This window comes from Oncorhynchus masou, chromosome 1 (genome assembly GCF_036934945.1).
Source record: "Oncorhynchus masou masou isolate Uvic2021 chromosome 1, UVic_Omas_1.1, whole genome shotgun sequence".
In the NCBI taxonomy this organism is placed as follows: Eukaryota; Metazoa; Chordata; class Actinopteri; order Salmoniformes; family Salmonidae; genus Oncorhynchus; species Oncorhynchus masou.
Genome location: NC_088212.1, coordinates 67,421,246 through 67,442,526, shown reverse-complemented (window position 1 = coordinate 67,442,526; position 21,281 = coordinate 67,421,246). Strand labels below are relative to the sequence as shown.

Sequence of the window (21,281 nt, the reverse complement as noted above, 5' to 3'; positions counted from 1 at the left end):
CACGTCATAATGCTGATCTTCGGCAGTACAGATTGATTACAGCCCTTAAAGGCAATGCTCCCGCGTTCACAGAGACTGCATTCACAGTAAACGCTGCATGTCGGCTCAATCAGAAATGACCTTTACATTTCAATTGCACTTTACTACAGCACTTCCGCAATGCAAATTCAATCGAGCCCTTAGGCTCTGACTGAGATAGTGTTTACTTTGTTTTACCTGTGGTGAGGGAATCAAGGACACATAAACCAACAGAGTAAAAAATAAGACCATTTATTTTCAGTTCCCAAACTGTAGTCAAGTTAAAAATTATATTCGCAAACCATGGGCTGGTGTTACCAGAGCCTAATTTCACATCACAAAACAGAATCACTGACCACCACAAGACAAGATACTGGTCTGTACAAAACTATACAAAGTCAATCTAGTACACAGAATGAATGACTTCAGAATCAAGTCCACCGCTTGGAACTTGCTGAAACACCTTGCTAAACCTGACTACTCAAGTGCAGGACATATCAGTCTGGTGAAGAGACATGATGTAAGACAGGGTTTCCGAAACTCAGTCCTGGGACCCCCCAGGTGCCTGTTTTGGTTTTTGCCCTAGAACTACACAGCTGAATCAAATAACCAACTAATGATTAAGCTTTGATTATTTGAATCAGCTGTGTAGTGCAAGGACCAAAACGTGCCCCTGGGACTGAGTTTGGGAAACCCTGATCTAAGAGACGTGCCACAGTTACACACACACATATCAACTCCAACCATGGGCCCTGCAAAATACATTTCTGGGATCATTCACCCACTTGACTTGGAGGGGAATCTCAAGATAAAATTGGTGGCCATTTTCAACACAAGGACCATGAGAGGCTGAGGCCATCATGAGTTTCATCCAGGTTCTGACATTCATGTGTAAACGGAGAGAAGCTGAGGAATATTACAGTGCTGTGGAGGGCTAATGGGGTTAGGAAAAGCTCAATTGCTAAAGCTTGTCCTCCAAACAGTTTGCATGAAGGGTGTTTTTAAGGTAGCTCCAGATATAAGGTCTGAGCCACTCATGCCACAAGCACATTTTGGATAATGCTTCAGTCAGTGAAGGGGCACTTCACCATGGCACAGGCCATTTGCTACACACGACATACAGAAGGATACAGAGGTCAGCCAGTTGTACAAGGTGAAAATGATCTCTTGAAGGAGATTTGAGAGGGACATGATGAAATTTAAAAATAAATCAGGCAGAATTCATGGACACACGACAGTACTACTTCTGCCTCCTCTCTCTACTCACACTGAATGACATACAGCCCAATGAACACACTACGGGATCAGACTACTTTGGACCAGCCGTCCACTTATGACTGACAGCACAATGCAGCACTACTTAAACACTAGTAATGGGGGGCTCTATACAGTTACATATCGTTTTGACAATATCGTAATATTATTTTTGCGCTAGTTGCCTGTACCAAAACGCCAGGATTTTCCTTCCATTTCTTGTTCTTCTCCATCTTTTGTATTCAGAACTTTTATTTCCATGACTGATCAAAACTCGTTTCTCATGGATCTCTCTCTTGTCCCTCTGCAGCAGATACATGGTGAGCAATATGTTCGGAACATCGACTCACAATAAAATCACAGTATCGAATCGCAATACATATCGTATCGGCACCAAAGTATCATGCTAATATGGTGAGGTCCCTGGCAATTCCCAGCCTTATTGAACATAGTTTATATTGATCGGGAGAGACTACCATCAAGAAAACAGCCCCTTGTAGGGTACAGTAGGAGATGGAACAAATAAAGGTTTCCTGCTTGGACACTAGCCTGTGAAGGATTATGAAAGGCTTTGACAGATTTTCAAAGTATATCAAATACCCTTTAAAGACGATACCTTTTCAATGATGTTTCATCATTGTTTTTTTGTTTTTTTACTATCACAGAAATAGAAAATACTGCATTCTAACAGCCGTATACTGTATCTCTCTGCACGTAAAAATGGAGGGACGCTATGTGGATTTGCTGACAGAAAAGGTCTGTTACGGGAGCCTCATGTCTTATACAAGTTCTACCTCTGCTGGCCTCTGTCTGAACTGCAGCTAGTACCGAACAATAGGAGGGGACAGTTATCCAAGCCCTCTCAGCAAAGCTCATCCAGTGATGGTATGGTACACATACAGGTGATATTTAGTGGTGAGTTCAAGTGTTTAAGTCTTAGCAGAAGATCTAGAGCCCAAATCGAGCTGGGGTGCGCTTTGGGGTCATGGGTGCCTCCTCCTTCCTTCCCGGGGTGCAGATTTTCACAGCCCTATCGAGACAAAAGAATAGACAATTGGCAATGACAGAAGGTACTTTTTTTTTTTTTTTACTTGCCATGTCAGACATAATGAGACAGGCTAATAGGGGGGGGACAGGCTAACAGGAGAGAGACAGGCTAACGGGGGGGGGGACAGGCTAGCAGGGAGGGATAAGCGGACGCTGCTGACAGCAAAATCTATCATCTTTAATTACAGCAGCGTGACACTGACACTACCCAGCATTCCCTCCTCAGTCCTCACACACACCAGCAGTTACAGCCATCAGGTCATAACCCAGTCCTTCCCTTCATCCCTCAGTTCTGTCCCCCCTCCTCTGTCCACCCCACCTCACCCACAGCTAAAGTTACAACAATGTCCTCAGGCCTTCAAAATGTATTTATTTATTAAATTAAACTTTAATTTAACAGGGTGATTTCTAGAGGCTAAGAAAGTCTTTCACCTTTATTTTCCAATGTCTTACACACACACACACACGTCCTGAGAGGCCTGCTGGTAGGAGGATATGGAGAAGTGAGGAGGACAGCCTGACTGAGATTAATGCCAAATCCTAACTAATGTGCCTCCCTTTACATAATCCTCAGTAAAAGCAGAGTTTGGAAGCAGGATGGATCATTCTAGGTCTAGTAGACAGACATATTGTTGTCAAGTGCTTTAAGAGCTCTCTGTCTGAGGGCCACTCTTCTTTCCACACACAGGTGTTTGGTGAACACAGCAGAGGGAAGACGGCACCCTCATTCCTACCACCACCTTCACATACAAGGACAGAGCACTTCTCACAGCTCTGCCTTTACATTGAATAAAAGCTCCCTTAAAATCACTGACTTAAAGCTTTGAGCCCACTTATCTGAGTAAGGGTGGGGGTTGCTGAATGACAGACAGGAACCAGATCAAAATGTGTCGTAGAAGTGTTTCATGGGGGCACGGTGAAGGGATGCTTGTGTTCACAGGCAGAGGCGGACAAAAGCAGCTGACAGCCCACGAGAGCCGGCCATGTTTATTATCATAATTCTGAGGCGCTCGCTCTCTAATCTATTCCTTAATCCTCTGCGTTTTAATGTGATCATTTTGGAGACTGACAGACACACACTCTTATTGTTAATTAATCAGCAGATTTATTGCTATATCAAAGTGTTATTTTTTACCCTCCCAAACACATCTCTTTTGTGAGCCTTATGGAACAGGTGCAAACTAAAAAGGTGTCCCTTCTAATTTGAAAATAAACGCTGTCTTTTTTCTCCCCTCTGCTGTGGCACCATTTAAATTGCAGCAGTAATGGAGGTCAGCCAGGAGTCAATATTATTTATTTTTGTCTCGTCTGGAGGGACTGGAGGTGAGAAAAGCTCATCATGGAAAATGAGAGGTAGAAAAGACAGAGGATAAGAGAGGAGAGGCAGAGAATTAGAGAGATGGTAGAGAAGACAAAGAGGATAAGAGAGAAGGAGAGGCAGAGATAATTAGAGATGGTAGAGAAGCAGCAAAATTAACCAGTTTCTACGACTCGGAAGGGGCCCATTCTGGAAAAAGAACATTTCCCATTGACCCCCATTGTAAAAGAGCAAACTTTGTATCGATTTTTCTGTTAAACAGAAATAACAAAACATACAGAAAAGCTGCAATGTTGTTCAATGTACATTTAACCAGGTCAAAAATCCCGACCTACGGTTCACAATGTTCCCACGTAGAGAAATAGAACCTGCGAGAAGAGCCCTGTGGCCTCAGGGTATTCGGTGTGGGAGAGTGGGAAATGTAGGGACGCGGTGTCCAAGTAGGCTACACATAGCAATGTGTGTAAAAAACATTTAATCACAGGTAAGACATTTAACTTGTTAAGTACAGTCTGCTTGTTAATTCCACTCACTACTTGTAGCTTTATAGTGTGTTGTTGGTCTTGGCTAGCTTAATGTTCTGGTTGGTAGCTTGCTAGCACTCACATGGCTCAAGTTAACGGCGTCATGAAAAGGGGCATGAGGGAAGCCTTTCAATATTACGTTTTTCTAAGTAACGGGAACGCTCGGCAATGTGGAAAAGTAATCTTTAGACATGTACTTTTCTTAAATGTAGCTTTGTAAGAAACTTGCGTTTGAAAAAGGTAAAGATTTTGCTGTGAGCCAATTGGGTAACCAAGGTAACCACAGGCGAGGCCGCGGTGGTCTATGTAATAGCGACTGGGACTATTGTCAGAGTGAAACCTCTCCATGAAGAATAGATGAAGATAGAGGAGTGTATACCTGACGCTGCCCACGTTACTCTTCCTGTCCTGATCCTCTCTCCTGCTCCTCAGTTGCTGCTCCGCCAGAGACATCTCCTCCTCCATGTTAGTGATCTCCTCCTTGGCCCGCCGCCGGTTCTCCTGCACAGAGAGAGAGGAATAGAGGGGTGAGAGGAGAGAAAAGGACAGAGGGAGGAGGAACTAACCATGAGACGTAGGGAGGGAGGAAGTAAGGGCTGAAGAGCTTACCATCCTGCTCTTCCCTGCCTGTTTGACGCTGTAGAACATGGGCCCCAGCTCAGCCAGCCACTCCCCATCCACCGCAGTCACACACTGCATGTACTCCTACAGGAGGGACATCAAGCAACACAGGTTACAACACATTAGAACACAGTATCAGAGCTAGAAGGCTGATATATATATGACAGCTCTTTCTGGTGAGTCAAGGTGTAGAACATCATCTCTGAACAGTCCAGATCATAGCTGTGTGGAGGCTGGGTCTGTTACCTTGGTGGTCATGACCAGCTCGTGGTAGGTGATGTAGTCTGGGGTGTATCCCATGCCAAACAGAGAGCTGGTGGGGTGGAGGTGGCAGGGCATGCCTGTCCTCACGTTCACATACTCCCCTATGCCCTTCAGCTTGGCTGCCTGGTGGAAGTAGGCAGCACAGATACACTTCCTGATGATGTCCCAGTCTGAGCCACAGGACACCAGGTTCATCCTCTGCTGCACCATGATGTCTTTGAGCTGCGAGCGCACCTCACGCACCTGCAACACCCACCCACAGAGACACGTTAGCTACCGGAGAACCAACACAAGAGGACATTCAATACACATTGCTCAGTGTGTGACTATTGTGATGCAAAGTGGTAATCAAGTGCATTTCGATCCTAAACCAGGGAGACTGGTCAGAGAGGGTAAAGGACAAGGGCATGGTCTGACCTTTCGCATGGCCTTGGTGTGGATGAAGTGTTCGTTGCACCAGATGCTGGAGTAGTTGTTGTTCTTCCACTGCAGGTAGACGTTCAGGTAGGTCAGGTGGTCACTCTCTGGGACAGAGAACTTCTCCCTCACCTGGTCACTCTCCTCCTCACGACCCTGGAAAGGTCGGGACACAGAGGAAATACAGGGGTCATTTTTCTTAACAGTAAGATAAACAAACATTAGCAACATATTAAGACATTCATTGGTTGGCAAACTCAATGACATCTACCTTAGGCCTGTAGAAGATGGCCGGTACAGACAGCATGGAGACGATGATGAGGATGTCAGCACTGCAGCCCATATCACATGATACGATCAGCATCTTGGACAGAGCCGGGTCCAGAGGGAACTCCACCATCAGCCTCCCAGTGGGCGTCAGGGAACCTGAGGGGGACACAAATATTAACACTTCCTGTCTACAGACAGAGGAGAGGGGAAACACAATACAGGTGACACCTTCCTGTCTATAGCCCTGAGAGAGAGCGATAAAGTGCTGACATAGGAGAATGGTTACAAAATCATATTTAAATCTAACTTTGCCAGCTCTGATTTAAATGATTACATGACAGACTATAAAGGAGCTTAGAGGGAAAGTGCAGAGGCAGAACAGGCTGTATTGGCCAGGTAAACCTTAAATCAGAGATAATCTGCTGTTAACACACCACACAGGCAAACGTCAAAAGTCCTCCACAGACACCAAATCCCCTAATCCCCAGGGATCTGGCTCAGATGAGACAGAGATGAGACTCAGCCAGTCAAATCTAACAGGATAAAGCACTATGTAATTACTCCACTACCTACACCACAGTGCTACCTAGCTCTATACTTTACTGTGTGCAGTGCATACACATACCATTACAGCAACCTAATGTCTAGTTCCATCATCCAAGTCTCTCCTCGCACATGTAGTTATTGTTAATCTGTAGTTATTGTTAATCTGATGGCTGTATTGCTGGTGGGGAACACATACTTATCCCAACATATTTTAACCTTGTTTTCTGAGATAAAATATAATAATTTATCAATTTGTACATTTAGTGGCCTAATCTTGAGTGATGTGGGCCAGGCCAGGCCAGAGACACACCTGTGTTGTCCAGAGCCCCCAGGATCCACAGCTGGTACATGGAGTTCAGCATGTTGTCCTCAGGCGGGGGGTCCATGAAGTGGAAGAGCAGCAGGTCCTGGACCCCCAGGGATTTGAGCAGCAGCACCACGTTTGCCAGGTTGGTCCGCTGAATCTCTGGGATGGTGGTGGTTAACATCTCATTCTTGAAGGCGCTCTGGGTGTACAGCCTGGATGGACAGAGGAGGAGAGGAGGAGAGACACCAACGGGGGAGGTTATTGAATAATCTAGCAGACACATTTTTCTGTAAATGCACAAATGCTCCATGGAGTGACAGGTCTGGAGATTCTGTCTTCACCACCTGGTTAAACCCGCTCTGCATGGCACTGATATGACTTCACACAGTGCTCTAACCCCTGTAACAACGGCACAGTGCTCTAACCCCTGTAACAACGGCACAGTGCTCTAACCCTGTAACAACGGCACAGTGCTCTAACCCTGTAACAACGGCACAGTGCTCTAACCCTGTAACAACGGCACAGTGCTCTAACCCTGTAACAACGGCACAGTGCTCTAACCCTGTAACAACGGCACAGTGCTCTAACCCTGTAACAACGGCACAGTGCTCTAACCCTGTAACAACGGCACAGTGCTCTAACCCTGTAACAACGGCACAGTGTTCTAACCCTGTAACAATGGCACAGTGCTCTAACCCTGTAACAATGGCACCGTGATTGAGAAGCCTCCGTTTCCATGAAAGCTGAATGCTCCCCAACTGACATTTAGAGAAGGGCAAAGAGACAGGCCTACTGCACATCATAAACATTTAACCAAGCTACTTATGAGGTATTTACTAACCAAACTATTTAGAGCAGCTCCCATTGCTGCTTCAGACTGATAGGTCTGGCCTAACAAAGCATCTCTCAACCATTTCAGATAGTGGCTAATCCCTCTGAAGTTTGTGCATTATGAGGGAATGATCTGTGTTTTTTTTATGCCGGGTTGTGTGAATGTCCTCAGGGCTGGAGATGTACTGTGTGTGTGTTGGGTGCAGTCACGGCTAAGAGGTGCTTTGAGTAGCAGATTCGCCACACAAGTCGAGTCACCCAGCATGGCACACACACGTCACCTCCCGCCCCTCCAAACGCCTAGACCCCACCCACTCTAAAGCTCAACTCCCAAATTGATTATTCACAGGGGGTAATCTTGGTAGAGGGGCTTTTATAAAATTCCAAGCTCATTTACAAGGCAAAACAATCTTGTGTCTGGTGTGCGTGTCACCATCTCCCTCAACTTGGTGTAGTATGACAGATAGGTGAAAGGTCATGTGAAATCTCAGAGAGAACAGGCTTTTGGTGTCACATTCTCCCTGCTGTAAACAGAGTTAAACTGCATGAAATCCTGTGGAGATTAGGATTCTCCCTCCTTCTCTCCCTCCCAGCCTCTGATGGCTTTGAAAGCAGCCCGGCCGCATTGCAGATCAGAGGCCTGGACAGCCCATCTGAGGGGAGCTCTGATGTGCATCAGCCAGAGGATGAAACACCGGCGGCGGCACGACACACAACACACACAATCACGCTTCAGATAGACACCCGTTTCAGCACGACTCACCATACAAATGGATGCTAATGTTGTTAGCTGGTGTTCTACCTTTTTGGTGGATAGGAGCAGTTGGAATGAGATAGCAGGCAGAGTGAGGAGAATTGTGTAATTCAGCCTGTTTATTCCTGTATCCAGGCCCAGATAGACATGAAAAGGGGAAGATATGGCTGATCTAATATTTTAGTTCCAGACTGCTTCAGTCAGATGTAGAGGAGTATTGAAGTATCTTTCTAGAAGTCAGGACACTCTTGACATGTGAATACTCCCTTCCTGCTCGCCCTGACTGGAACTCTCAAACATCACACTACGGTGACACCTTCCAATAACTGCCTTTCATTATGGCTCCATGCTTCTCTACCACAACTGGAGGACAATGGCAGTCCTCCGGAAACTGAGGAAGGTGGGAGGACTGCACATTTGGAGTGTGAGTAAGTGTGTGTGTGTGTGTGTGTGTGTGTGGAGACAGGGACTTACCTATAACACTGGCCCGGCCCTGTACGTCCTGCTCTGCCCGCACGCTGATTGGCGTTAGCCTGGCTGATGGGGTACACCTGCAGGGCATCCATGCCAATGCGAGGGTTGAACACCTGTCAAAGAGAACACATCCGCAACAAACACAGTGAAATACTATCCTAACATGGTTTGTCTTATTGCATTTGATAGTCTGGGGAAGATAGTGAGGGTGACAGTGTACCTTGAGTTTGCAGTATCCAGCATCCACAACAAACATGATACCATCCACAGTCAGGGAGGTCTCGGCAATGTTGGTGGCAACGATGCACTTCCTCACGCCATCTGGAGCCTGGCGGTTAGAGAACACAACAAAGACATTAGCTACACGTCACTTCACCAGTAAGAAGGACGTGTTCCTTTTTCTGTAATATACAGTGCCTTCGGAAAGTATTCAAACCCCTTGACTTTTTCACGTTACAGCCTAATTCTAAAATTGAATAAATTGCTGTTTCCCCCTCATTAATCTACACACAATACCTCATAATGACAAAAATAAAATGTTTTACACAACTATTCAGACCCTTTACTCAGTACTTTGTTGAAGCACCTTTGGCAGCGATTACAGCCTCTAGTCTTCTTGGGTATGAAGATACAAGCTTGGCACACCTGTATTTGGGGATTTTCTCCCATTCTTCTCTGCAGATCCTCTCAAACTGTCAGGTTGGATGGGGATGGTCGCTGTATAGCTATTTTCAGGTCTCTCCAGATATGTTAGAGATTGGTTTCAAGTCCAGGCTCTGTCTGGGCCACTCAAGGACACTTGTCCCGAAGCCACTCCTGCATTGTCTTGGCTGTGTGCTTAGGATCATTTTCCTATTTGACGGTGAACCTTCGCCCCAGTCTGAGGTCCTGAGCTCTCTGGAGGAGGTTTTCATCAAGGATCTCTCTGTACTTTGCTCCGTTCATCTTTCCCTCGATCCTGACTAGTCTCCCAGTCCCTGCCGCTGAAAAACATCCCCACAGCATGATGCTGACACCACCATGCTTCAACGTAGGGATGGTGCCAGGTTTCCTCCAGACATGACGCTTGGCATTCAGGCCAAAGAGTTCAATCTTGGTTTCATCAGACCAAATAATTGTTTTAATTTTTATTTTTACTGGTTTTGCTTTGTCATTATGGGGTATTATGTGTAGATTGATGACGAAATGTTTTATTTAATCTTAGAATAAAGCTGTAACCTAACAAAATGTGGAAAAAAAGTCAAGGGATCTGAATACTTTCCGAATGCACTGTATATGCATTCCGATGACCTAACAGCAAGTGCGCATGTGTACAAAGGATACTGCAGTATGTTAAGAGTTCCAACTGTACATGTTAGTGTAACAGTAACTGGGTGTTATTGGTTACCTTCTGGAAGATCTTGGCCTGGAGGTCAGAGGGCAGCTGGGAGTAGATGGGCAGTACAGTCAGAGGAGGGGCGCTCTCCAGATCCTCCAGACGCTCCACAATCTGGTCTGACGTCACCTCGATGTCCTCCTGGCCAGGCATGAAGATGAGGATGTCTCCCCCCATACCACTAAGGTGGATCTGTAGGGCCTGCTTCACTGCTGCCTCCACATAGTCTTCCTGGGGAGTCTGCACAAACACACAACACTGTTAGAATACACAGCAACCACACACTACCTTGGTACAAATAACAGTAGTCTTACTCCATGACGTAACCGGCCCGTGGCCGAGTCCATTGTGCGTGTGACCATTTTCTCTATCCCCACCAGGCGCGATCATTACACGCAGGTTAAAACACCAAAACCAACTGTGAATCAATTCTATTCATTTCAGGAAAGGTGGAAACACATGAAACGTTCATGGACATTCAGCTAGATAGCTGTTGCTCGCAGCTTCTCCAGGGATGTTATTTTACCAGACATGCAAATGGTCCTCTTTTTAGCTGGTTGTTTGTCAATTTGACAAATGTGTGTGTTTCTCTAATGTGACGATTAACCCACAGACAAAGGTGAAACCAAGTTAGTTATAACTAAGTTAGTTCTTAGTTATCTTTGATTCCTCTCTCCTTGTTAGTCTTTAAAAGCACCCACATGGGTTTGTATCTTCGTGAAAACCAATAAGGAGATGGAAGAGGCGGGACTTGCATTGCATCGAGCATCTGAAATACAACCAAGTAGTGTGGATGAAATGATTGAAAAACATGCATGTGTACATATATTTTGCAACCGTCGCGCACGAAATGTGGCCGGTCTAGTCAGGGTATAAGTCATTATGCAAATTAAATGGCTGTGTTGACTCCCTGTAAAAACATATATATATAATAAGGAAGGGATGTTGAATGGAGAGTTGGACACAATACCTTGCTGAATAAGATGTCTACAGGGAATGTTCTTCCTGGAATGTGGAATATGGGAACGTTGCCGAAAAATGCAGCAAATTTGTCAGAGTCCATGGTGGCTGAGGTGACTATCAGCTTGAGGTCAGAACGCCTCGATACAACCTGGAAGAAAAGGACACGGAGTTCTACTACTGCTTACAAAACAAACAAAGGCTCTGAATAAAACATATGCAAAAGATTCACAATTGAATAACATCCAGGGAGTTGTAAAAGTGTCTCCCTGGACTGGCAGTCTAAGCCGGCCCACTGCTCTTTCAGCACTCTCGATCCTACCTTCACCTCTATACCACTTTATTCACTAAACATACAAAAGACCTGGAGAAATTAAAAAAAAAAAAAAGGTGTCTCCCTCACCTCTCGTAACAGGCCGAACAGCACGTCTGTGTTGAGGGAGCGTTCGTGGGCCTCGTCCATGATGACAGCACTGTAGTGGTCCAGATCTGACTCTCTGAGAGACTCTCTCAGCAGGATACCGTCTGTCATGTACTTTATCACAGTCTTCTCCGACGTACAGTCCTCAAAACGAATCGCATAACCCACCTGCAAAGCAAAAACAAATTAAAATAAATGGTTTAGTCGTGAACTACATACATTTACATTCCATGTATGAATTACGGCCTGCAAACGACAGTGCTACGGGTCAACCAAAGAAACGAGCTGGCGAGGAGAGTTCCATCACAAGTTGTAGAATGGAAGCGGTGTACAATCTCTGAATCACCACTAGATAGCGGTGTTGCACAACATATGAATACAAGCGTCAAATCCATAAGGAAAAAACCAAGACAGCACCATGACTCAACATCAATTAACAGATTACCTCTACACACAGTGTACATTGATATCTGGTAGGAAGGGGGCACACACACACTTATTCTGTTCTGGGATAGTTCCGTTCCTCTATAAACAAGTTCATTGCAGTTCATAAACTCTTGCCAGGTCTGTTACACTGGGTTAACTGATAAGACTAGTTATCCACTGCTTTGACTAATCCATAGATCACCGTTTTCTAAGATCTAGTTAATGTTTGTCTAGTGGCTCCTCCATAAGCCAGCTGAATGGTCACCTCCTCTCCCAGGTTGCTGCCCAGCTCCTCGCTGACTCTCTTGGCCACGCTCATGGCTGCCACTCTGCGGGGCTGGGTGCAGCCCACCATGCCGTAACTGGTGTAGCCGTCCTCGTGAAGGTACTGGGTCAGCTGGGTGGTCTTCCCACTGCCCGTCTCCCCCACCACGATCACAATGCTGTTGTCCCTGGACAGAATCACATCACAACCAATAACATTACAATCCTGATGGGACTTTCAACCTTACGAAACTGTGGAAACATGAATAACGGCTTTCAAAAACAGATCTGGAAGTGTATTTGTCAATGATTTACAAATGCTGTTTAACATTACCTAAGTCACCTTTGATGTGGTCATTCTCTAACCAAAGGTAAATCACATATGAACATTCTGACTTCACAGCCCCAACTCCCCCCTTCATTGCCATACATGTCTTTATCATACATCCTGAATGAAAGCCTGCATCTGGGATAAGACCGGGGGTGACAGGATAGTGTGGTCCCAGGATAGCCAGGCCGGGTCCAGTAGAGTAGCTACCTGATGATGTTGAGCAGCTGCTGCCTCACAGCGAAGATGGGTAGATACTGCCTCTGCTCCAGCAGGGTCTTCTTCTTAGCAAACTCACTGCTGGCCTCACTCTTATCTTTCATATGGTCTGCAAACTTCTGATCCGTTCTGGAGGGAGGGAGGACGGAATTAATGAGGTTGTTCTTGCCGCACATTCTTGTCACAACAGATGTTTAATAAACATTCAGAATGGAAAAAAAATAAGCCTTTGGTAAAAGGCTTGTTACCTGTAGTCCACCCTGCCATCCTCACCCACTGGCTTGCCCCCAGAGCTATCCCCGTCCTCTGTCTTCTTGATACCCATAATATCACCCAGCTTGGTGCCTGCCAGCTCCCAGTGTTTCTGTTGAGCCTGAAGAAACAATCAAAATGACATATTCAGCCAGTAACCATACCATCAAGTACTGCATAGCCGTTTTAAACATTGCCTACCTTCTTGCGTTCCTTCTGCTCGCGGTGCTTGCGGACCAGCTGGCTGCCCTTGCGGGAGATGATGGCCATGTCAGAGGTGGCGTCTTTCACAGGGATGACAGGCTCCGGCTAGAGCACAGAGAACCATCAGCAACAGTACGCATTCAGTACACAGCAACTCTAATAGTAAGTCCACTACTCAGCCAGTTCCAAATACTTATCAGCAGACTCTCACAATCCCTCAACAAGCCTGCAACAGCTCTCCGCCAATGGCTCAGACCTTAAAAGTATATACACTCCCCAAAATATTTGGAAAGTGAAGAAAAAAATCAGATTTGTCTCTATACTCCAGCATTTTGAATTTGAGATCAAATGTTTTATACGAGGTGACAGAACAGAATGGCACCTTATTTACATAAGTATTCCGCCGATTTCCTAAGAACCTCAAAATTGAGCTCAGGTGCATCCTGTTCCCATTGATCATCCTTAAGATGCTTCTACAACTTGGAGTCCACCTGTGGTAAATTAAATTGATTGGACATGATTTGGAAAGGCATACACCTGTCTACAGTTGAAGTCGGAAGTTTACATAAACGAGTTTGACTCCAAACTAAGTGTTTCAACCACTCCACAAATTTCTTGTTAACAAACTATAGTTTTGGCAAGTAGGTTAGGATATCTACTTTGTGCATGACACAAGTCATTTTTCCAACAATTGTTTACAGACAGATTATTTCACTTATAATTCACTGTATCACAATTCCAGTGGGTCAGAAGTTTACATACACTAAGTTGACTGCCTTTAAACATCTTGAAAAATTCCAGAAAAGGATTTCATGGCTTTAGAAGCTTCTGATAGGCTAATTGACATAATTTAAGTTAATTGGAGTTGTACCTGTGGATATATTTCAAGGCCTACCTTCAAACCCAGTGCCTCTTGACATCATGGGAAAATCAACAAACAAAAAAGAATCAGCCAATAACTCAAAAATTGAAGACCTCCACAAGTCTGGTTCATCCTTGGGAGCAATTTCCAAACGCCTGAAGGTACCACGTTCGTCTGTACAAACAATAGTACGCAAGTAAAAACATCATGGGACCACGCAGCCATCTTACCGCTCAGGAAGGAGACGCGTTCTGTCTCCTAGAGATTAATGTACTTTGGTGCAGAAAGTGCAAATCAATCCCAGAACAACAGCAAAGGACCTTGAAGATGCTGGAGGAAACAGGTACAAAAGTATCTATATCCACAGTAAAACGAGTCCTATATCGACATAACCTGAAAGGCCGCTCAGCAAGGAAGAAGCCACTGCTCCAGAACCACTATAAAAAAGTTAGACTACGGTTTGCAACTGCACATGGGGACAAAGATCGTACTTTTTGGAGAAATGTCCTCTGGTCTGATGAAACAAAAATAGAACTGTTTGGCCATAATGACCATCGTTATGTTTGGAGGAAAAAGGGGGGTGGCTTGCAAGCCGAAGAATACCATCCCAGCCGTGAAGCACAGGGGTGGCAGCATCATGTTGTGGGGGTGTTTTGCTGCAGGAGGGACTGGTGCACTTCAAAAAGTAGATGGCATCATGTGGAAGGAAAATTATGAGGATATATTGAAGCAACATCTCAAGACATAAGTCAGGAAGTGACTAAGAACCTGATGGTTACTCTGACAAAGCTCCAGGGTTCCTCTGTGGAGATGGGATAACCATCCAGAAGGACAACCATCTCTGAAGCGCTCCACCAAATCAGGCCATTGTAGAGTGGCCAGACGGAAGCCACTCCTCAGTAAAAGGCACATGACAGGACTCGCAGACCATGAGAAACAAGATTCTTTGGTCTGATGAAACCAGATTGATCTCTTTGGCCTGACTGCCAAGCGTCACGTATGGAGGAAACCTGGCACCATCCCTACGGTGAAGCATGGTGGTGGCAGCATCATGCTGTGGGGATGTTTTTCAGCGGAAGGGACTGGGAGAATAGTCAGGATTCGGGGAAAGATGATCAGAGCAAAGTACAGAGAGATCTTTGATGAAAACCTGCTCCAGAGCGCTCAGGACCTGAGACTAAGGTTCAACTTCCAACAGGACAACGACCTGTTGGAAGGTGAGGACACAGCCAAGACACGTAAGCACACAGCCAAGGGATAACGCAGGAGTGGCTTCGGGACAAGTTTCCGAATGTCCTTGAGTGGCCCAGCCAGATCCCGGAGTTGAACCCAATCGAACATCTCTGGAGACCTGAAAAAAGCTGTGCAGCGACGCTCCCCATCCAACCTGACAGAGCTTGAGAGGATCTGCAGAGAAGAATGGGGGAAACTCCCCAAATACAGGTGTGCCAAGCTTGTAGCGTCATACCCAAGAAGACTCGAGGCTGTAATCGCTGCCAAAGGTGCTTCAACGAAGTAAAGAGTCTAAATAGTTATGTAAATGTGATTTCATTTGTTATTTGGAATAAATTTGCAAACATTTCTAAAAACCTGTTTTTGCTTTGTCATTATGGGGTATTGTGTGTAGATTGTGGGGGGGACGATTGAATCAATTTTAGAATAAGGCTGTAACATAACAAAATGTGGAAAAAGTCAACGGGTCTGAATACTTTCTGAATGCACTGTATATTTGGCCTTGTGTTGTGCTGCTGAAAGGTGAATTTATCTCCCAGTGTCTGGTAGAAAGCAGACAACCAGGTTTCGCTCTAGGATTTTGTCTGTGTTTAACTCAATTCCTTTTCTTTTTATCCTAAAATAAACATCCTATTCCTCACCATGACCCATAACATGATGCAGCTACCACCATGCTTGAAAATATGAAGAGCGGTACTCCGTGATGTGTTGTGTTGAATTTTCCCCAAATATTTCTTTGCCACATTTTTTGCAGTTTTACTTTAGTGCCTTACTGCAAACAGGATGCATGTTTTGGAATATGTTTTATTGTGCACAGACTTCCTGCTTTTCACTCTATAGTTACTCCACAATACTAACTTAATTGACAATGTTGTTGATCCATCCTCAGTATTCTCCCATCATAGCCATTCAACTCTGTAACTGTTTTAAAGTTACCATTGGCCTCATCGTGAAATCCCTGAGTGGTTTCCTTCCTCACTGGCAACTGAGTTAGGAAGGACGCCTGTACCTTGGTATTGCCTGGGTGTATTAACATGCCATCCAAAGTGTAATTAATAGCTTTACCTTCCTCAAAGGGATATTCAATGTCTTCTTTTGAAATAAAATTACCAGTCTACCAATAGGTGCCCTACTTCACAAGGCATTGGAATACCTCCCTGGTCTTTGTGGTTGAATCTGTGTTTGAATTTCCCTGCTCGACTGATGTACCTTCCCGAAATAATTGTGTGTGTGAGGTACAGAGGTATTCATAAAAAGATCCTGTAGAACACTACTATTGCACACAGTGAGTGAGTCCATGCAACTTATTAAGCACATGTTTACTCCTGAACTTATTTAGGCTTGCCATAACAAAGGGGTTGAATACTTATTGACTCAAGACATTTCAGATTTCTATTTTTAATTCATTTGTAAACCTTTCTAAAAAGATAATTCCACTTTTACATTAAGGGGTATTATTGTGTATAGGCCAGTGACCTAAAATCTCAGATTAGATTTAATTCAAGGTGCAACAACAAAATGTGGAAATGTAAAGGGGTGTGAACACTTTCTGAAGACACTGTATTTGGACAAATTCACTAATAATGTATAAAATTTTGTGAATGTTTAGTATTTGGTCCCATATTCCTAGCAAGCAATGACTACATTAAGCTTTTGAGCCTGGAAACGTGTTGGATGCATGTGCAGTTTGTTTTGGTTGTGTTTCAGATGATGTTGTGCCCAATAGAAATGAATGGTAAATTGTGTCATTTTGGACTCACTTTCATTGTAAATAAGAATATAATATGTTTCTGAACACTTCTACTTTAATGTGGATGCTAGCATGATTACAGATAATCATGAATGAATTGTGAATAATGATGAGTGAGAAAGTTAGAGGCATAAATATCATACCCCCCAAAAATGCTACCCTCCCCTGTTATTGGTAAAGGAAACAAAACCCGAATCACATTTAACTTCTTTAGGAAAACTGCCCTAATGTTGGAAACAGACATCGTTATGCTGTCACCTAGAGTCCCAAAAACATTCAAAGCTATAGTACAGAATATTTTACATACAGCAGGTTTTTAAATGACCAAAGAGAGTGGTCTGCTTTGCGTTTTCATTTTTGCCATGGAAAAGAATATTGCGACACTGGTATGGTCAGAGCCCAAGTGTCGCCTCACAAAACATTTGATCTCAAATCCAAAATGCTGGAATATAGAGGCAAATTAAAAGTTTTAGCTTCCCTGTCCAAATAAACAGGTAGCGGCTGAGTGTTGGTAATTTAATTGGCCCATAATGTGCTGTAATGATGTATTACCTGCTTGGTGAAGACTATCCTCCCATCCAGGAAGGGGGGGACCAGGTTGTGAACCAGCAGGTGGACCTTGGCAGCGTTGTCCTCCTCAAAGTCATCATCCACCTCCAGCCTCTGGACCACTCCACTGGTCAGCATACGATTAGTCTCCCAGCGCTCATTATCCTGGCAGGAGGAACACAACACGCATCGTTAAACACAGTCAACACACACACACAAAATTAAAATCCATGGGTGGTATTAACGATAACTAAACGGGCTACATACACCCAGGGCTGGAGGTGGTTATAGAGTGCCATACCTCATTGATCTGTCGTCTCTGGGCAGAGATGCGTTTCTGTGTCTGCTTCTGCAGGATCTGCTCTCTTTTCTTCACATAATCCTCAGAGGTGGAGGTCAGTGGGTTGTGGAACTCGTCATAGCCTTCGTCCATCATGTACCAGTCTCTGTCCGCTTGCTGCAACACCGCAGGGCAATAGTCAATACATAGAAATGTGCATTTATGGAAGTTGGGAAAGCTATTAATTTGTGTTACTGCCAAGACTCCACATGTCCACTGACCTTCTGGTCCTCTTCCCACTGCTGCTTCTCATCATCATTATCAAAGGCGATGCCATCCTCTCCTTCATTCTTACCTGGGGCACAGAGACACAATCCACAAACATCAGCAAGCCTTATCAGAGCATTAATAAGAGCTCAAACGTGACTGGAGAAAGAGGGGTTTACCTTTCCCACGGGACAGACGAGGAGTGGAGCCCAAGTGCTTCCTGTCATTGGCCCATTCGTTGTACTTGTATGATGGTGTGGGAAGGGGCGTGTCATCAGGATACCGGCCTCTGACTGACCTGGGAACAGAAACAACAAAAGTTCATTTAAAAGCTGAAAATAACATTTCTAATAGCCACTGAAAAGGAGTATTTTAATAACACTATTAAACCCAGTTAAATTAACATACAAGTGTTGAGCTGCAGTTGCTTACTTGTCCTTCCTCTCACTCTCCCGTCCAGAGCGGGGGCTGCGCTCCGACCGTTCAGACTTGTCAGAATCCTTGTGTGAAGGGGCAGGAGAGGGAGATTCCCAGTGGGAACGGCGTGAGCTGGCATAGCCGCTGTCATCCTCATCCCAGCTGGTGCGCGAGGGAGTGCCATCTGATTCAAAGGGTATGAAGAATGGAGGGAGAGAGAGTGGTTTGTGTATTGTAAGCGTGACCTAAGGACCTTAAAGAACTGCCTGTCCGGGGGTGTGGCAGGGTTACTGACCTTTGGGGCGTGTCTGGGGCGTTGAAGGCTCCTCTCTCTTGCTCCCCCGGCTGATGCGTTCGGAGGACCAGCCTTCTCTCTGTGAGCGCTCACTCCTCTCACTGCGGTCTCCACGCTCCGACCGGCAGCTGCCGCCGCCGCGGCTGTGACTGCGCTCCCGCTCATCTGCCATCAAAACAGTTAGTAATTACTTCAGTCAGAAATACACAATAGATAGAAAAGATCGCTATTGCCAGAATATTAACAATGTGCATGCAGATGTATACATTTTTTGCTCACCTCTTTCACCCCTTCGATCTCTGTCCGTATCTCTGATCCTCTCTCTGTCCTTCTCCCTCTCTCTGTTCTTGTCCTCTTTGGAGGAGGCGTACATTCCATGCTCACGCCGGTCTTTCTCCCTCTGCTGGTGTTTGCGACGGAACTCTTCACTGACCCCTCCAGGGTTAGAGGGTGTCTCTGAGCCAGTCACACGGTACTTCCTGCTACTTTATGAAACATAGAATAAAGTGTCAATAAGACAACACTGCATGCATCAGTTTAGATCTCTTGATAGGGAGAGTTTGTATTCTATGCCAGTACAAAAAGAGGCTACAGTAACTCAAACCAAATCACAAATCACATAACATACCTCTCTTTTTTACCACCTTGATCCTCCTCATCTTTGTCTTCTTCATCAGACCCAGAATCACTTTTCCCTTCCTCCCAATCCTTGTAGGAGGATACCTTGGATTTCTTGTTATTCCTGTCATCACTGTCAGCCTCAGCCTGCTCCTTGCCCTCACGCTCTTTTCTCTTTTGAGCTGCCAGCAGATCCAGGCCCAGGAGAGAGGTGCGTGGAGTGGGTGCACGAAAGACATGAGGCTCTACTGCTGCACTCTTCTTCTTCACAATCAGCCCGCCAACCTGCGCAGTGGGGTCACTGCCCTCCAGTCGATGCAGTGACGCATCATCATCCATGGTCTCAAACAACTGTCTGGATTGGATACCACATTTTTGGGGAGATTAGCCAACAACTAATTACGTAACGTTAATGATGTGTCAGATAATTTAACCAAAAGCACTTCGCATACGAAAATTTGACCGACTTGAGATTAATACATTAAACTAATCGATCAAAAGTATAAAATCGCTTGAATAATTCACGGAATGTATTTTATATTGCTACAGTAGCTAGCTACGTAGCTATTTAGTCAGTACTGTAGCTACACTAGCTTCTTATATTATATTTGTTACTACTACATCTAACGCCAATGAACGACCGATTATAATTTAGTGACAGACGTGACTTCAAATAAAACACGTTAAAGTAGATAACTGGATATCGCTCAGCCAATGAATTAAATAGCGAGCTAGCTATTACGTTACAAAAAGGAAATTAAACTAATAGGTACGACTATACACCCGATATTACAGTACAATTGTAAAATCCCATTTAATAAAACACGGGCTTGCTTACCTTTAACAATAGGTGGTGAGTCTATCAAGACGCTTACACTAGCTAGTCTTTTTTTAGCGAGCTAGCTAAACCTGCCACATGTATTTATTGTAAATCAAAAAACGATCTTCATTAACAACCCGAGTTATTGGGAAAATAACATTAATGTAATTACGAAAACTGTGCCACCCACTTGAAATGATTCAAACCATTAGCTATTATCTTTTGTAAATTGTGCGTTTTTTGTTTACAAAGACAGAAGCCGCCATTGCTATCCCACAATTCCACGGGATATTCCTAAAAAAAACTTTATTAAAATTATGTACCAGAACACTGGACAATCGAGTTTCTTCTTTGTTTGGCTTTTTCCGGCAGACTAGTTGCATATTGCTGCGTTTCGCAGGTTGGAGTGCGAATTGCACATTTTGGTCACCAAAAAAAAGGGAAAGGGAGATTAGAATCTCCATCTAACCCTGCACCTATACACTTGAATCGTACTACACTGGCTTTGACGCTTGTCGGATGTGGCAAGGCTTGCAAACTATTACAGACTATAAAGGGAAGCACAGCCGCGAGCTGCCCAGTGACGCGAGCCTACCATACGCTTCGAGGCAAGTAACACTGAAACATGCATGAGAGCATCAGCTGATCCGGACGGCTGTGTGATCACTCTCTCCGTAGTCGATGTGATTAAGACTTTTAAACAGGTCAACAGGTCCATGATTGAGTCTTTGAATGAAGAGATTGATATAAAATGTCATCTAGAAATCTATGATAGGTAAAGCTCCGCCTTATCTCAGTTCACTGGTCACGATAACAACACCCACCCGTAGCACGCGTTCCAGCAGGTATATCTCACTGATCATCCCCAAAGCCAACACCTCATTTGGCCGCCTTTCCTTCCAGTTCTCTGCTGCCAGTGACTGGAACGAATTGCAAAAATCGCTGGCGTTGGAGACTTTTATTTCCGTCACCAACTTTAAACATCAACTATCAGCAGCTAACCGATCGCTGCAGCTGTACATAGTCCATCTGTAAATAGCCCACCCAATCTACCTACCTCATCCCCATACTGTTTATATTTTATTTACTTTTCTGC

At 44.7% G+C, this 21,281-nt stretch overlaps 1 protein-coding gene across 3 annotated transcripts; it reads right to left on the bottom strand.

Annotated features, from left to right (window-relative positions):
- Positions 1 to 254: 254 nt before the first annotated feature.
- LOC135548819 (pre-mRNA-splicing factor ATP-dependent RNA helicase PRP16-like) lies at positions 255 to 20,498 on the bottom strand. Of its 3 annotated transcripts, none has more exons than XM_064978771.1 (25): positions 20,204 to 20,498; positions 19,376 to 19,720; positions 19,027 to 19,232; positions 18,748 to 18,912; positions 18,468 to 18,636; positions 18,215 to 18,333; positions 18,050 to 18,123; positions 17,790 to 17,945; positions 17,492 to 17,653; positions 13,092 to 13,199; positions 12,887 to 13,011; positions 12,630 to 12,767; positions 12,093 to 12,279; positions 11,384 to 11,569; positions 10,991 to 11,131; positions 10,033 to 10,260; positions 8,866 to 8,973; positions 8,646 to 8,758; positions 6,590 to 6,798; positions 5,735 to 5,889; positions 5,464 to 5,619; positions 5,029 to 5,289; positions 4,771 to 4,866; positions 4,541 to 4,662; positions 255 to 2,302 (listed from the first exon to the last, which is right to left on the bottom strand). In XM_064978771.1, the coding sequence occupies exons 2-25, from the start codon at positions 19,702 to 19,704 to the stop codon at positions 2,221 to 2,223; spliced, it is 3,795 nt and encodes a 1,264-aa protein (XP_064834843.1). In that variant the 5' UTR covers positions 19,705 to 19,720; positions 20,204 to 20,498; the 3' UTR covers positions 255 to 2,220. The 3 variants fall into 3 exon arrangements, with proteins under 3 accessions (XP_064834843.1, XP_064834862.1, XP_064834853.1); XM_064978790.1 differs by having other exon boundaries at positions 19,027 to 19,229; XM_064978781.1 differs by having other exon boundaries at positions 20,376 to 20,498.
- Positions 20,499 to 21,281: the final 783 nt, after the last annotated feature.

Excerpts from the sequence above, each read along its gene's own strand:
- LOC135548819 (XM_064978771.1), bottom strand. The coding sequence starts at position 19,704 with ATGGATGATGATGCGTCACTGCATCGACTGGAGGGCAGTGACCCCACT. Across the intron at positions 5,290-5,463 it reads ACACCAAGGCCATGCGAAAG|GTGCGTGAGGTGCGCTCGCA; the intron begins GTCAGACCATGC and ends TGGGTGTTGCAG. Across the intron at positions 4,867-5,028 it reads AGCTGGTCATGACCACCAAG|GAGTACATGCAGTGTGTGAC; the intron begins GTAACAGACCCA and ends TCCCTCCTGTAG.